The 17,068-nt window shown below is 37.5% G+C and overlaps 1 protein-coding gene across 1 annotated transcript in view; it reads right to left on the reverse strand.

The window, feature by feature from the left end:
• The window catches only part of Otogl (otogelin like), a 163,489-nt gene that overhangs the window by 15,525 nt on the left and 130,896 nt on the right, over nucleotides 1-17,068 (reverse strand). The window contains exons 38-49 of the mRNA XM_055626081.1: nucleotides 14,764-14,941; nucleotides 13,616-13,758; nucleotides 12,490-12,513; nucleotides 12,307-12,399; nucleotides 10,604-10,793; nucleotides 6,590-6,804; nucleotides 4,986-5,127; nucleotides 3,830-4,015; nucleotides 2,678-2,890; nucleotides 2,149-2,253; nucleotides 1,815-1,922; nucleotides 156-257 (exon numbers count right to left, since the gene is read on the reverse strand). Of these exons, the coding sequence (XP_055482056.1) occupies nucleotides 156-257; nucleotides 1,815-1,922; nucleotides 2,149-2,253; nucleotides 2,678-2,890; nucleotides 3,830-4,015; nucleotides 4,986-5,127; nucleotides 6,590-6,804; nucleotides 10,604-10,793; nucleotides 12,307-12,399; nucleotides 12,490-12,513; nucleotides 13,616-13,758; nucleotides 14,764-14,941 (1,699 nt within the window). The remainder of the gene's footprint in view (nucleotides 1-155; nucleotides 258-1,814; nucleotides 1,923-2,148; nucleotides 2,254-2,677; nucleotides 2,891-3,829; nucleotides 4,016-4,985; nucleotides 5,128-6,589; nucleotides 6,805-10,603; nucleotides 10,794-12,306; nucleotides 12,400-12,489; nucleotides 12,514-13,615; nucleotides 13,759-14,763; nucleotides 14,942-17,068) is intronic.

Raw genomic sequence — 17,068 nt, forward strand, 5'->3', positions numbered from 1 at the left:
ATTGAGCTATCTAGCCCAGCTCCTCCGGGGAAAACCCCTGAGAAGGGGATCTGAATTAACAGTACCACTAAGATATACTGGACTTCTCGAACATCTGACTCTTGGACCTTTCACAGACATATTTTAATGTTTAAAATTGGTTAAAAAGGGCTTACCACAGTAGTACTGAGGACAACACAGGTGTGTCGTGTTCAGATCCACTGTGAGGAATTCCCCATCCGCACATTGTGGAGGCGGTTCAGTGCATGATTCACAAACTAAAGGTTAAACACACAAGCAAACAACAATAACAATAACAAAACAATCACACTACTACACTAAAATCAAATTAATGTTTAGTTCACATTATACACAAAGTCAAAATAAATACAATATATTTAATTGGGAAGTAGGAGAATACTGCATAGCTCTTTGAAACAAAAATGTACAACTTTATGCTTTCTTTTTTTATATCCATGTCTATTATTTTTTTTACAATTTATTCACTTGTATCCCAGTTGTAGTCCCCTCCCTCATCTCCTCCCGGTCCCACGCTCCCTCCCTCCCTCTTCTCCCCTATCACTCTTCCCTAGTCTACTGATAGGAGAAGTCCTTCTCCCCTACTGTCTAATCCTAGTCTAACAGGTCCCATCAGGACTATATGGATCCTCTTCCTCTGGGGACTTGCTAGGTCACCCCACCAGGGAGAAATGATCAAGGGGCAGATAATTGGGTTCTGTCTGAGACTGCCTCTTCTCCCCTTACTAGGGAACCCACATGGAGACTGAGCTGTCTGTGGGCTACATCTGAGCAGAGGTCTACATTCTCTCTATGTATGGTCTTTGGCTGATGCAAGAGATGACATCTATCAGAAATATATGCCATTTATTTGTAGAATAGTTTATCCCATGGAAAACAAAATACCATTGATTGATTTACTGTAATTGTTTTATTTTTATGCCATTTATGGCTGAAGAGTGCAGTAGAAAATTGTCCAGTCATGCCTCCCACATCTGAAATTTCTCTGAATGATTCTGACAGATGACCCATCTACAAAGTTCTTACAAAGACTGTTAATTAAGGGGCCTCATCCTGACCAGCTACATGGTGGGAAAACCCATATCTCTCTAATTAGAATCTCTGTCAATGGAATTTGAGTGAGAAATGGCGGAACACTAGGACAGAAAACAGATAGAGAGAGGTGTCATCTCTTCTTCCCCATGAAATTTTTTACTTGCCCCTAAATCCTTGTTTGAACTTTATCTAGCCACTTGCAGTCATAAAAATTTAAGGAAATTCCAGGTGGCGATGCCTTCTGATTTCTGGTATGATAATTCACTTGAATTGGGAGGCAGGGAGAAAGAGTTTTTCCTGTTATTCAGCTTCTAGTTATCCAAATAGGATACTTTGTGCTGGCTACATATTCCTATGTTCTCTAGGGACTATCATAGTTCACAGGTTATATATAGAAATTAAATTTGAATATGGTATTTAATGTCACTACAGAGCATTATTCTAGTTGGGTCTTCTAGAAATGCCCATATTACAAATTCTTTTTAAAAGATAGATATTTGCATCATTAAATGCTCAAAAAAAAAACTGTCTTGGTTCCATTACTTTGATCATTATTAGACAGATATTGATAGTTTTGCTGATGGAGTAAGCACTCGCTGTAATACTGCTGAGAGTTATTTACAATATGCACTGCTTCCTATGCTTCTCAGTGAGTTCACTTCCTACGATATGACATGACACTCTTGCCTATGAAATCCACAGCAAATGGATAGTCCCATGTCCTTGCCCTTCTTACTGCAAGTCACCTCTAGAGCACTCACCGCAGGAAGGGTAGAAACAGCAAGGTTCTCCTTGTCGGACTTGAAGTACAAACTGGTCTTCTCTGCAATCTGGTGTTGAAATACTGGGACAGCTCAGTGTATCACATTCTGCGGAATAACAAACATTTGAAATTTTGTTAACAGTGAGACAATAAAATGAATTAAAATAAGACAATACCATTCTTTTTCTATTTGAATTAGTGACAATCTTAGAAATTAGCAACTTCAAAAGCTTGTATAAAATAATCCCATCCTAAGAGACCTAGAGGAAGAGGGTTAAATCAACTATTCAGAATGCCCAGTGAGCTATACTTTCCCTAAAAAATTAACTTACCACACTCATACTGGGGACAGCAAGAAAGAGCACTATAGCCAACCATCAACTTCTGGCTACTTGTGCACATTGGAATGGTCCTGTCACACAAAGTCATGTCACAGCCTAGGAATAAGCAGCAGAGTGTTATCGCAGTAGTGAGAGCAACTGGTCTTATGCTGCCAACTCAGAGTGGGGAAGTGGCTCTGCCACGCGTGTTTGCCCTCTTCTGTGGAACCCATCAAGCTCAAAATTGGGCTGTGTACGAGATAGCAGTGCTTCTAAGAATTCTCTGGGACTTTCTTGCATCCCTTATTGTCATGAGTCAGAGACTCAGAGTCCGACCTTTTGTCCTAAGTTGCTGAATAGTATTAACAGTTACTGGCAAGGTTTTTTTTTTTTTTTTTTTTTTTTTTTTTTTTTTTTTTACATGCAATTACATAACTTGTTTCAAGAAAATGACATTTATGGAAGTACTACATTGTAACCCTGTCATGTTTTTCAGACTGAGTATCACGCATGTCTACATATCTCCAGTTTAGATACATACCACAAACTTCTTTAGAACAACAAGTCAGCTCATCAACAATGCCCATTACAACTTCAGCTTCTCGTTCACAAATGGGGGAGGGCTCGTCTTCACAGACAGGCTCTACAGGAATAATGCTTCCATTCTCCAGACATTTGTAGAGGGCGCATTCATCAACGCCACCATTCCAAATCTCCCCAGCACTTCGGGGTTGGTCTTCACTGTCAGTGCATACTGTAAAAGATAAACAATGCTATTTCATTTATAACCATGTGCTAAAGCAAATCAAGTCATGATGGGTTTTTGTGTTGTTTTTGTTTTTTTCTTTTTGGACCATAATTTGACCCACCAATATAACAACAAGTCATGAATCTATACTTTCTCAGATTCCTTTCATCATTCTTCAGCTAGCACATTGCATTTTTATTTAACCAACATTAACATAAAGTCCAGAGAAAATATTAGTATTTTCCACAACCTTCCATGGCACTTTCCTTATGGGCAGTCACAAACCTGTTTCTGAAACCGTCCTTCCATTTCTATCCTACCCATCCTTCCATTTAATTTCCAGCAAAATTCTCTTTCTTCTGGCCATGATTAACACCCATGTGACTGAAGAAGTGCTGTGTTGGAACTTTCAGAACTTTCTGTTCTTTTTTTAATCTGCCACAACCAGAAGGAAAATGTGCCAAAAATAATTTGAACATGAACATGTAGGACTTCAGTGCTTTTCCCTAGATTGCAATGTTATCTACCATTTCCAGCATTCTCGTTTTCTAAATGCACAATGTTTTTAAAATTATTTTATGTCTACCTGTTCTAAGTACCATTAATTTCTCCATCTTACAGATACATAGACTCACAGTCACAGAGACAAAAGTGATACACTATACAAAACTTAAATTGATGCCACAACATACTTTTCTTAATTTGTCTTGTTCTTTCTTAGTTATAAATATTTGCATAAGTAAAGATCAAATACCATCATCATCAAAGGCCTAATTTTAACTCCAACTGAAGTGATAGTAAAGGCAAACTACAAACTTATTTCTTTTCCAACACCTTGGTCATCTTTAATCAATTTCCCACAGCATATATTTCCAGAATCTGAAAGGTGTTACATATGCATAATTAATGGATCACCGAGCAATCATTTTATACTTTAGTCCTTACCACATTCTTGCTCTGGGATGCATAGAGTTTTATCTGGCCGGTGAAGAATGGTTCCATTCTTACATACACAGTCTTCTCTCAAATTCAGACACAAGGTGTGTCCATAGAACCATTTGTTGAGACAAGTTCTTGCTTCACACGGCCTCACACAGGGCTGATATTCCTTTCCCTCTGGGCAGCTCAGAGCTGTAGACAGTAAAGGACAGAATTTATTAATAACAAAGGTAATTTGTGTGAGTTCTGGCTAAGAAAGAGAGGGGGAAAGAGAGTCAGAGGGAAGAAGGAATAGAGAGACAGACAGAGAGAGGGAGGGAAGGAGGGAGAGATCAGCCCATGTTACGGAGATAAATTGTGCGTGTTTTAGCTTCTTTAAAAACTAAATTTCATCTTCTACCCAGCCACAAATAAAGGTAGCCTTGGGAATTCAAAAGCATACTTCAAGTGTCTGTATAGCAATCAATGTTGCATTTGAAAGCATTTATTTAAAATTTTTCATGTATAAATATGTATGATATATATATCCAATATCCAGTCCAAGTCTCTTTCACATAAATATAGAGTTACCTATTACAAAGTTCCTGCTCCATGGAGCCACAGGAGATATAATTTCTCTACAGGATAAGCACAGAAACACTCCTTAAATACGTAACTCAAACAAGATAAATTAAAAAAAAAAAAAAAAACAGAAAAATGCTGCCTGTAGAGGTTTAATCAGTTACTGCCAAAAGCAGCATTGCTGAGAATTTCTAAATGATGTTTTAGGAAATTCTGGTTGATTTCTGCTGTTCTTAAAAAGTCCTGCTGTTCAAAAATGAACACTCAGCTTGTGGGAGGTGCTGTAAATTGGTATGATCTTGAGGGGGGACAATCTCACAGTGTCTAGTGAGATTGAAGATGGTAGGCACTCGTGATGAATCAGGAGTGGCGGTTCCTCTGGAAACACAGCCAAGAGGGGGACACGGAGAAGGGCACACAGCTGAATTCCCAATTTCTCAAGCTCTGCTACAGCACTTGCACTGTGACATTGGTTTTCTTCATTCCACCAACTTTATTAACTAAGATACTTTTGTGACTGAAAATGAAATGAAGAAAGAATTGTAGAGAGGAGGACGCTCTGTAGCGACTAGAAGTCATCCTTGCACTAATGTTCACTCACGGCAGTAGTCGGGCGTTCGCCACTGAATGCAGATATCAAACTTGTTGCACAGAGCCACGTATGCAGAAATTGCATCACATTCATAGATCCATAAGTAGGTGTAGTTGATCCACATTTTTTCGCAAAAGTCCCTTGGTGAAACCTAGAAATGCATTTTGCCATATAATAAATTATGTAGTTTTTACTTTCTCAAAGGCCATGAGCTAACTCCAAACTTTCAAAAACCAGGTAAAGCATGCCTTTGGTGCCAATACATGGGCTGCAGGGGCAGGAAAATAGAAGCAGATTCAAGGCCAGCTTGGTCTACATAGCAAGTCAGGTAAGCCAGGTCTATAGAGTGAGAACGTGCTTTAAAAATTTTCAAATACTCAGAGTAGTAAATTAATGTTATTAAAGTTCCTCTTAAATCTCAATTTTTCAAAAGGTATTTTTGCCACAACAAAATAAAAATTTAAAAAGAAAACAAATTTATGATCATTTAAAATTGATTTGAAAAATAACAGAGTGGATGTGTGTCTTATTTTTATGTGCATGCATTTAAATTAGTTCAACACTTAACATTTACTTTCAGCTAAATTCCCAACCTAAATTCCCAGCCTCTAGCAGGACTACATTTCATCCATCACTTTGAGTCTTTTGTGCATCCCTCAGGGAGCTCGTGGTCCAGGCTGACTGCATCATCTGCTCTTCTCCATCTAGTACAGTCATCCATGGTGAGTTCCTTCCTAACTACAACTTCCTCACTCTTTTTCCTATACTTCCTTTCACCTATCTACAAGGCATCCAACTGCCTCAGCAATCTGCTTGTAGGACTTCTGTACCAAATACTCTCTTATAGACAGTGTTTTCTGTGCCTAGCTCTTTCACTCTCCCACTTCTTCCCCAGTTTCTTAATGCTTCTAGAGAGCACAGATAGTAAATCTCCAAAAGGCTTTTCCAAAGCTGGTTCATATGTATCTTCATGCCTTGTGTTACAAAGGTCTGTTCACAAACTCTTTTTCTTTTATATTTCTTGAAGTCACTGGAAGGCGTGTATTTGTGCATCACGGGATTCTGGCATCGTGCCTATTTTATGCTGGTGGGTCACTAAGTTAAATGACTTGCAAAATTCTGCAGTGCTTTGTTCTTTTCCTTTAACAAAAAATCTTTTTTATTGACACAGATCTCTTAAAATATTTACCAATCATTTAAATTGAGGAAGCAAGAGAATGAGGGAAAAGTCAATTAAACTAAGGAAACAAGAGAACACAAAGATCAATTAAATTGACTAAATGATGGCAGTGTTACAGGTATATGCACATTGGAGGCTAGCATCATGGGAACTGAGCAAAACTTCACAGTCTTAACTTCTATACATGGTTATCAAGCACCATTGATCTCCTTCTTCTAGAGAAATTTATTCATGGGGGAAATTTTCTACTCCCTTAAAAGTTACACAATCAAACAAACAAATGAATGATAATTATTCTTCAAACATACTGACAGAAGATTAGCAGAGAAGTTATTCTGAGTAGAACCAGAGCATGAACGGAAGCTTATTAATTATTTTTTTTTCTCAGAAAGTACAATGCAATTGCTCTTCTTTCTGGCTGCGTCTAACTTACTTTGTCATGGCACGGAACGAAAATGTCTTTGTTCAATAACTCAATGCAATGGCTGCAATCATGCTCAGAACAGTTCCGTGCAGGTCTTCTCATTGTCACTTCAAATGATTTCTCAATTTCCCAGCTTCCGATAAATAACTCTATATCTTCCATGTTGGTAATAATGGTGCCATTCTGCATCCTGAGGTCATCTTCTGGATCGTCATTGCATATTCCTTGGAAGGAAGGACATGAAGCTTTTAGAAAGAAGAAAATTTCACTATCACCAAATACAGGCAATACAACTCAATTAGCTTAATATTTTGTTTTAAAAAATGAATAATTGATTTGAATGAAATTATAAACAAATGAATCTTTGTATGCTTTTACTTTGGCATTAATAAAAACTTTAAAATTAAATGTCTGTTTCTTAATAAAATATCTATTTTAAATGTGTATGAATAAAATCATGTATATGAAGATTCTGCTCCTACAGTCTTTAAACTAAAATGAAACTATATACTTCCTAGAACAGCAATATTTCACGAGTGAATTCCAGTCTTCCATTCTCCAAGAAAAATCTTACTAAACACAATAAACGTTTCCCTTCAATAATTGTTCCTACTCTGTTATGTAGGCCATGACATAACTCCTGCAATGGGTCATTGTGATGGTTAGTGATAACTGTTGACATAACAGGATGTAAAATTATGTAGGAAAACAACCTATGCACACACTTTTGGGAAATTATATAGCACTTGTCCATATCTTGAGGGAACATATGAGCTGGGTTTATTGACGTGAGAAAATCCACACTAAAATTGGAAGGCACCATTCCCTGTTCTTGGATCATAGACCAAATAGAGAAAACAAAGAAAGACAAACACAGGCATTCTTTACTCTATGTTTCCTGATTGTGAATATGATGTGTCCAGAAGCTTTAAGCTTCTACTTTCTTGATTTCCCTGCCATGGTGTCCTATACTTTTCAGCTGTGAATCGGAATAAATATTTTCTCTTAAATTGCTTTTGTTGGGATCTTTTTTTAAAGCAATAAGGAAAGAAACTAAAAGGTTTGGTTGTTGTAGAGAAATTTTAATCCAGCAACATGAGTGCTCCGGCAAAGGATCACATCCAAAAAGCTTCTAGGTCTATGCGATCTGGCTGGAATGCAGACATGCTCTGGACTTCAGTAAAATCTGGCTGGAATACAGACAAGCCCTTTGTACACATTCAGTCCCAAACAATGAAGGTAGAGTGAGTTTATAGAAGGATGCAGCCTTGTTTGAAAGTGATGTCTAATTGAGAGTCAAACAAAGTGAAGAATCAAAGAAAGATTTGACAGAATGAGTCAGAGATAGGATACACCCAACTCTCATGAGTACAGGACAGAAAGAGGCTACTTAAGAGCAATGAGGGGTGAGAGTGGGGGCTTTTACTGAGCACTTCTTACTGGGACCATTTTACAGAGACAGGTTCTAGGGAGAACAAGCTAGACAGTGGTAAAGACAGAATGAGCCAGAGAATGAGAAGGAGCCAGGAGATTAAAACATATTGTCAGAATTAATTTGAGGCCAGGAAGAGAAAGTCAGTCAGCAGAAAATCCAGTTTGAATCAGTCAGCTTGGAGAAGAGTTTAGGCCAGGCCAGCTGAGCTGAACCAGCCAGCAAATGTTCAAAAATAGTTCAAAAGACTTGGAATGTCTCTCATCTCATCCCCTCATTTGAGAAAACAACATTCACAGGTTGGTATACTCCTTATCAATAACCCAGACATAAACAGACAACGTACAGCAGTCACCTGAGGAGCAAAGAATTTATTCAATATTAAGTTATTATTGTCAGTATTTGAACTAGGATTGGTGGTTAGAGATACTCTTTCTTCGCAGTATTCTGACTAATTGCTACGCTACAGCCCTGAGATTCTTTAGAAAGGCCAGACACATCCGTTTACTCTTCATCAGTGGCGTGCAGCGCCAAGCAGAGCATAAAGAAATGCCTGTCAAAGCAGATGCTGAGCCTCATGGCCAACTGATGGGCAGAGTGAATGGAATTTTATGTAAGAAGTGGAAAATAGTAAGAGCTGGAGGGGACGGGAACTCCACAGGAGAGCAACAGAACAAGATAATTTGAACACAGGGAACTTCCCAGAGACTCATACTCCAACCAAGGACTATTCATAGAGATAACCTAGAACCCCTGCACAGATGTAGCCCATGGCAGCTCAGTGTCCAAGTGGGTTACATAGTAATGGGAAGAGGGACTGCCTCTGACATAATATGATTGGCCTGCTCTTTGATCACCTCCCCCTGAGGGGGGAAGCAGCCTTACCACGCCACAGTAGAGGACTGATAGACTAAGATCAGAAAGGAGAGGAGAACCTCCCCTATCAGTAGACTTGGGGAGGGGCATGCATGCAGAAATGGGAGGGAGGGTGGGATCGGGAGGGGAGGAGGGAAGGGCTTATGGGGGGATACAAAATGAATAAAGTGTAATTAATAAAAAATTAAAAAAAAAAAGAAATGCCTCCAGGATCCTGATCAAACCTCACCCAAATCCCATCCTACATTAACCGGCCATTTTCTTCATTCTCAGGACTTTATGGCCATAAAATATGTGAATCAAACATTTTCTTTAAGTATCAAATTAAAATTCCAACACAGGACTTTCACCATGAGTAAAAGTCACTGACTTCTGTAGATAACTTCATACATCAAAGAAGATCCAGTTCTTTCTTCATGTCTAACCTTTTATAGTAAAAGATAGTACAAAAAAACTGCTTCAGCTTCAAATACATTTCAAAGTATTTTCATTCTAGCCACCATGCAAGGGATTCACAATACTACAGAGACTCACTCTTTTCACTAGTTTCTTCATCTGGCACTAAGACTAGCAGCCCTGATAAAACACAGACATCACTTTAATTAATCAGATATCTCCCACTGTGGAGGTCATGCAGTTAGGGACTCAGCTGTGACTAGCACGAGGCTAACTCTAGTCTCTTCCCTGCACTGCTTATTTAAAACTAGTTAGCCAAATTACTGTCTTCACAAGAGTAAAATACCATGAAAATCAAACAGAAACCAATCCACATAGAAGAGGTGAATTCTAGGAATAAACATAAATTCCCAAAGTTGGTTTTATTGCTCAATAACTATTGAATTTTTATTTATACTCAATAATAACTGTCTCCAGAATGATAGCATCAAGTCACTATAGAAGTTTATGCTATATTTAACATACTGTCAATAGTCAAAAATATATAAGTCAAATTTAGAAAAATATTAACATATATGCAGTTCAAAAAATGAAATGTTGTGTTTATATCACATCACTGTGAAGGACCGTTATATTGAAATTTAAGAAGGCCAGACACATCAGCTCACTCTTCATCAGTCGTGTAGATCTAGTCGTTGTTCAAATTTTTGTAAAATGGTTACTGATATGTCTAGTTTGACTTAAATTTTCTTATATGTGTGTATACCTATGTTAAATACTACAATCTAAGCCTTAGCATAATAGCAAACATGAACTGTACATTTCATAATAAAACTAGCATGAACTTTCAGAACAGTGAACTCTTCCAACATGGCTTATGTTTTATTGAGAGTTCAGACATAAAAATGTAAAAAAGAAACTTTTAAACTTTGTATATCTTATTTCATTGTGTATCTTATTTTCATCTTAATTTATATTAAAGTAACCCTGGACCAATTTATTAATGCAGGCTAAAATTAAGTGAACTTTACTATGCCTAACAACTTACGAACTTTCAGTAAAGATGAATTAGTACAAATACATAGTATAGTAAGAACCACAACAAATGTGCATTTAAATAGAATATCTAACTTGAAAGGCTTTTTCTTACTTCATTAGCTTTTGTTAAAAGTCATTGCTTTCTAAAGCACTCACGTGTAAAATTAAAAATGAATATCACATCTTCATCTGGAAAGTGGTCTCTTGGGGTCCAAAATAATGTAGTGTATGAAAGAAAACACATTTTCGAAAAAATGGAAGATTTCAAAATCTGTGCTCACCACAAAGCCCTTCTGTGTAAGACGACAAGTTAAACTGGGGGCCGAAGTGAATGTCTATGATTCCTGTAAGGTGAGCCCACTTCACGATTAACCCAGCAGGAGTAGTAATCACATACATTGTTCCAGAATCTTCTATGAGCAGCTCTTGACTTGAAAAGGGCAAAGGCACAACAATGGAATCCACGTCTACCTAGAGTAACATACATATAGTCCTTAAGAGACCATTTCTTGAAATACAGAAGTTAAAATTAAACTTTTATAAAATATGGGGGGGGGGGGTTAGTATTTAAATTTTTTTGGTTTTTTTTTTTTTTTTTTTTTTTTTTTTTTTTTGTCATCCCATGCCTTCTGGTAACTTCCAATGTCTCTTATTGAGCCTCTGCTATGCCTTGATATATTCAGTATTATCTTGCATTTTTATTTTTCTTGTAAGTTAAATTCATTTCATATGTTTGCTTTCCTCTGATCCCCTCAACATACAGTGATTAAACCATTATTTACTAATACTAATTTAAGGTAGAGAGAGTAATAATATTGAGAAGAATCATCTATCAAGCTTAATAAGAATTAATTATCTCAATAATTCTGCTTCGTTCGTTTTGTTTAAACTCTGGACATAACCTTCAGCATGTCCACTTGATACTATTAACATAGGCAGGCCAAGGCGATTATATTTTTAAAAACAGTGATTTGAGGTCATTACAACAATATAGAGCTGCAAGCTGTAAGTAACAGCAACTTTGGTAGTTACATCTGACCAATCTTTTGGTTCCCTTCCATCCAAATGTTCAAAAATAATAGCACTTACTATATTTGAGATTATTTATTACATGTGTTATTGATTTCAATCAAATAAAAATACGTGAATGTCATCATTTGAAAATTACAATGCTTGCATAGTTTAGGTTTTACTTAATTAAACCCACTTAATATCATTTTACATTCATTTTAATATTAATTACATCCTGGAGTCCATGGAACTCTGGTGATGTAGTAGTTAGGTCTAGAAAGCAAGATAATACGCCATTCTTGTGAAGCAAAACCTCTGTACACTTTTCCATGTTCTTTAGAGTGACCCTTTTAGATCTGAATGATGCATCTGACTGACAACTCAGTCTTACATGTTAAACAGATTTCTCCGGATTAGAAATTTTCTTATAAAAGCACTCAATTCCTTTCAAGCGTTTTTTTGCTCACATTTAGGTCATTACAATAAATGTATATTTGCTATCTTTCTGTCTTAGTTAGTATGTATTCATTAAGATATAGTGGTGTCAGCACCATGAAACCAGCCATTCAACCCGCTCTTCTCCTGGTGCTCTTCCCAGGAGTGTCCTGTGCTACTACTGTTTTCCTGCAGTGTGTTCATCCCCTTCATGTCCTCTCCCTTTGGCTGACTTGAAACATGAACCTTAACTCTTGGAAAAGGGGCATGGTGACTTACACAGCATCTGAGAGAGTATTGGTGGGTTTAACGTGACCCTTCATTGCTCTCATGGATTCATATTAGAAAAGCCTTCACATTAACAGAGGGAAAATATCAAACTAAGAAACACATCCTCTAACTCTCCATGAAAATAATATCTCTGCATACAAGCAATAAACATACTGATATGTTTAATTTCTTATTTTGTGGAAATGATTGTTTTGCATAATTTCTTACTGTAATCCTGTGTGAGAACATTCTTATTGCATGGCCTTACCTTTCTTGCTACTCTGTTGATAAGTATTTTATGTGTAGATGTTGTCACATTTAGCTTCTTAAAACAAAGTCCTGAGATTCTTCCAAAAGAAGCCTTTGTTTGAAAACAAATTAAAATTTTATGACGTTAAATAGCTTTAGTGATAAGCAAAATTAACTTACTAAATTATTTGCAAATACTCACTGGTCTTTTAAGGGCATTTCCATTCTGGGGGAATAAAGTATAAAGAAAAAAAAAAAACAAGTTTAAAGTAAATGCATTAATTGTCCTTAAAAAACAACGGAGTTATGTTATAAATCTATTATAAAAATTTTACATGAAAATTTTCTTGTTTTAAATATTAAGAGATCAGAGGCCCTCTGTGCTAGGCTTCTGTCCTGTTCCCTGTCTTCTCTTGTTTCCAATGTCTATACTGTTTGCCCTTCTGAATGAGGATTAAGCATCTTCCCTAGGGTCCTCATTGTTTAGATTCTTTAGGACTACAGATTTTAGAATGTTTATCCTATATTATATGGCTAATATCCTCTTATAAGTGATTATATACCCTGTGTGTCTTTCTGCTTCTGGGTTACCTCACCCAGGATGATCTTTTCTAGTTCCATGGATTTGCCTGCAAATTTCATCAATTCCTTGTTTTTAATTGCTGAGTTGAAAGAATCTACTGAAAAGAGTATCAAAGCAGATGCTGAGACTCATAGTCAAACTTTGGGCAGAGTGCAAGGAATCTTACAGAAGAATGAAGGGATAGAAAAACTTGGAGGGGAGAGGAGCTCCACAAGGGGGCCAACAGAGCCAAAATATCTAGGCTCAGGGGCACCTGCAGAGACTGATACTCCAACCAAGGACCATGCATGGAGAAGACCTAAAACCCCTGCACAGATGTATTCCATGGCAACTCAGTGTCCAAGTGAGTGCCTTAGTAAGGGGAACAGGGACTGTCTCTGACATGAACTCAGTGGCTGGCTCTTTGATCAGCTCCTCCTGAAGGGGAAGCAGCCTTGCCAGGCAACAGAGGAAGACAATGCAGCCAGTCTTGATGAGACCTGATAGGCTAGGGTCAGATGGAAGAGAGGAGGACCTCCTCTATCAGGGGACTAGAGGAGGGGCATAGAAGAGAGAAGAGAGAGGGAAAGTGGGACTGGAAGGAGATGATGGAGGGGGCTACAGTCAGGATACAAAGTGAATAAATTATAATAAATAATAAATCAATAAAACATATTAAGAGATCAAATTTGAGAATCCTGGATGTTACAATGTACGTTAGCTACATATTTAGAAAGAAATAACCACAAGATCGACTACAACTTACCTGATTCATGGGACATTTTTCAATGTGGACAACTACAGTTTCCCCAGGAATTCTCACTAAGATGTAAGAAGCCATGCTGGATAGTGCGGCACTGTTTCCATCGAATGTAATGATGCTCAGCTCTGACAACATGGAGCACCGACCTACGGTGGAACAGAGTGGAGGTTGTTCGATTACTATTTAAGCTTTAAAACTAATTCCTTTCTTTAAAAGATATCTTCTTTCCAACTCCCCTCCTACTGTAATATAGAGTTTTCATGGGTTTGTTTGCTTGTTTTTAGTATGTGTGCATGAGTGCAGTAGTGCGTGTGTATGTGTGTGTGTGCGTGTGCGTGCGTGTGTGCGTGTGTGTGTGTGCGCGCGTGTGCGCGTGTGCGTGTGCGTGTGTGCGTGTGTGTGTGTGTGTGTGTGTGTGTGTGTGCGCGTGTGTGTGTGTGTGTGATTGCTTTTAACTGAAATTTGCTGTGCGAGCATGAATAGGGATTATTTCCTTGGGTGAGAATAATGTACAAGTAGCCATATTACTGAGAAATATGACTTCTTTTTCTCTGTAACCCATAGCTCTCGGTGGAGAAGAAGATAAGAGAGGAAAATGAGGGCGGCTTTTAATCAAAGAACATTATTTAGAAATGCATAAAATTATTTAAAATGATTTTTTTTGAAAAATATGAATTACCACACCTACTCTAGAGACCAGAAAGTCCTAGGATCTCATACTCTGCTACTACAAGTTCTGCAGGAGATGCTAACATCTGCTCTAAGGAACGAGGCATTATCACAGCCAATTTCAAGATCTATTTATTCAATTTATACAAGGCTCTGCCAATACAACTTCAAGTTTCCTAAATCTGTGTTAAGGTACTCAATTCTAAATGAAAAAAACATATTTTAAAAGGCCTCATTTAATAATATTTTGGGCATGAGAAAAAAATATACATTTATATACACACATGTTACGTTTGTGTTTGATGAAAGCAATTCAAAAAGTCACATAGAAAGAACAGAAATCACAAATCAGATGAAAAAAGGTAAAAGGCAATATTTTGGTATGCTGACATAAACTTAAAGAAAACAAACAAATAAACAAAAACCTCAACACTCTTCTATGGTTCAGACAATTGTTCACCGTATGAGAAATGCAAACTAACAGGGACATTCCCACTCAGGACAGCATATATCGGTGTTCACTTGAACAGGCCAGCCTCGGAATCCACAGTCTGGCATTTCCAAGTCCTTTGGGCAATTCAGAGACCAGTTGTAGAAGGTCCACTCCATGTTAAGGCAGATGTATTGGCTACAGTTATAAACAGGATCAAATTGTTGAGGCTGTTAATGAAAGAGCAAAATTAGTCAAGTTCCAAACTCCAACTAATGCTTTCATTTGGGTTTTACTTTTTGCATTCCCCTTGTTCTCGTAAGTATACATCTAATAAATGAAACCTTTTGAAAGATAATTAAAAATTTACTTCAACTTTTGTTGTGATCCTATCCCTACAATAATCAATATATGCCTAAGATTTACTTTAACATTAACGTGTGATAAAAATTACCAGACACCTTAAAAAGCCTTTTCTTAAATTTCCCAGATCATTTTTATAAGCTATTTGTTCAGTAAAACTTGCAATTTATTCATACCTGAATATTTCATTAATAATTCATAAAGTGATAGTAAGATATTTCCTCAGGTAAATGACACCAAGCCTAATGACCTGAGTTCAACATTAAAGGAGAAAACCGAATCCCATTAGCTGGCTTCTGACTTCCATAAATGCATCATTTCATATACACCACACACACACACATCCACAGTATATGCGTCCACAGTTGTTTAACATCATTAAAGAGTCATCAAATATTTTTTGATGAAGATTTTAAGGTAGCCCAGGCTTCCTCTGATCTGAGTATGTAGAAAGGTGGCCTTTAATGTTAGGTCTTCTGGTCTCCATATCCCACATTCTATGACTGCAGATATGTATCACTACACTGATTTTCGAAAACTCTGAAATTACTTTCTGGTATAATGTTCTTTTGGAATGTATACAATTTGCCCTTGTTCATTCAAATGCTGATTTCTCTGCCCCACTATTTGGTTTAAATCCAGACATTGCATTGTGATGCTTAGAATAAGCATCACCTGACTCAGGTTTGTGTAAAGATGCCACCATTTGTTCTCTGTAGAGTCAATAAAACAACCAGCCAATGCTGAGCCATGCAGAGAATAGGGTGGGACATCCTGGTCCGGAGGGGTGGAGAATGAAACAAGGGGGAGGAGGAAATTGTCAGAAGAGGTCTTGGAACCATGAGGAGAGATAAACCAGACCTAAGATATGACTTAAAGCAAGTATAATGGGTAAAATCTAAATGATAGGAAACTATGCGGGCTTGGAGGTTTAGGATGGAGTAACTATTGCCCAGCATTGTGCTCTAGATTAAATAAATAAATCCTAGTCTCTGTGTGGTGATTTGTGTATACAGCTGGTTTAGGAATAACCACTGATTAAAAGATAAATCAATGATGAATATTAATAATCATTAATTATTATTAATAATAATATTAATAATCCACAACAATTACTGCTCATACTTGCAGCTACATCAGACCTTCCCTTTAATCACCACCCCTTTAATTCCTCTCCTTCAGTTGCTCAATGCAAAAGTCTTGGAGCCTTCGATAATTCTATTATTCACATCCCACCTCTAATTCTTCCCAAACTGTGAGACCTCTGCCTTTCCAAGATATCTGGCACCCACTCATTTGTCAATATCTCCACTACCAACCCCTGTCTAGGCCTTTTGCCAAACATCTCACACTAGCCTCCTAGCTGGTTCTGTGGTCTCCTTACAGTCCCTTCTACCCTCCAGGTAAGACAACACCGAGCTGATTCTGAGACAAACCGGAGATACGAGTCTTTATGCTTACAATCCCACAGTGCCTTCCTGTGTCACTCAGAAGAAAACCACAGACTCTATAAGAATCTTCATGGTATGACCTAATCATCCCACATCCTGCTTTATTTCTCCCCTGTTTACCGCTCTCCTTGCTGTGCCTTAGCTCTACTACTATACTAGACACACTTCCACCTCGGGATCTTTGAGTTTCTGTGGATGGTACCTGAACACTTGGCCTGAAATGGTGCTCAACAAACACGGGTTGGATAAAAAACAGATGAGAATGGGTGGCACCTGTGAAGGGAGACACCAGACACTCAACTCACCTGAGAAAATACTAGTTCTACTAGTCAATGATGTCATCATTTTTAGTTATGGTATATCGTGTTGCATAGAACCTCACACAGAGTATCTGCACAACAAATATTTTCATGAATCATTGATTTGTAGAGAAACTCCACCAGATGATTCTATCTTTCTATTTTTATTGAAAATGCATTTTTTTCATGTACTCTATTCTGATTTATGGGGTTTTTTCTCCCCCTACTCCTCTGCAGCTGTTCC

This window comes from Psammomys obesus, unplaced genomic scaffold, assembly GCF_907164565.1.
Source record: "Psammomys obesus unplaced genomic scaffold, mPsaObe1.curated_primary_1811, whole genome shotgun sequence".
NCBI lineage: Eukaryota > Metazoa > Chordata > Mammalia > Rodentia > Muridae > Psammomys > Psammomys obesus.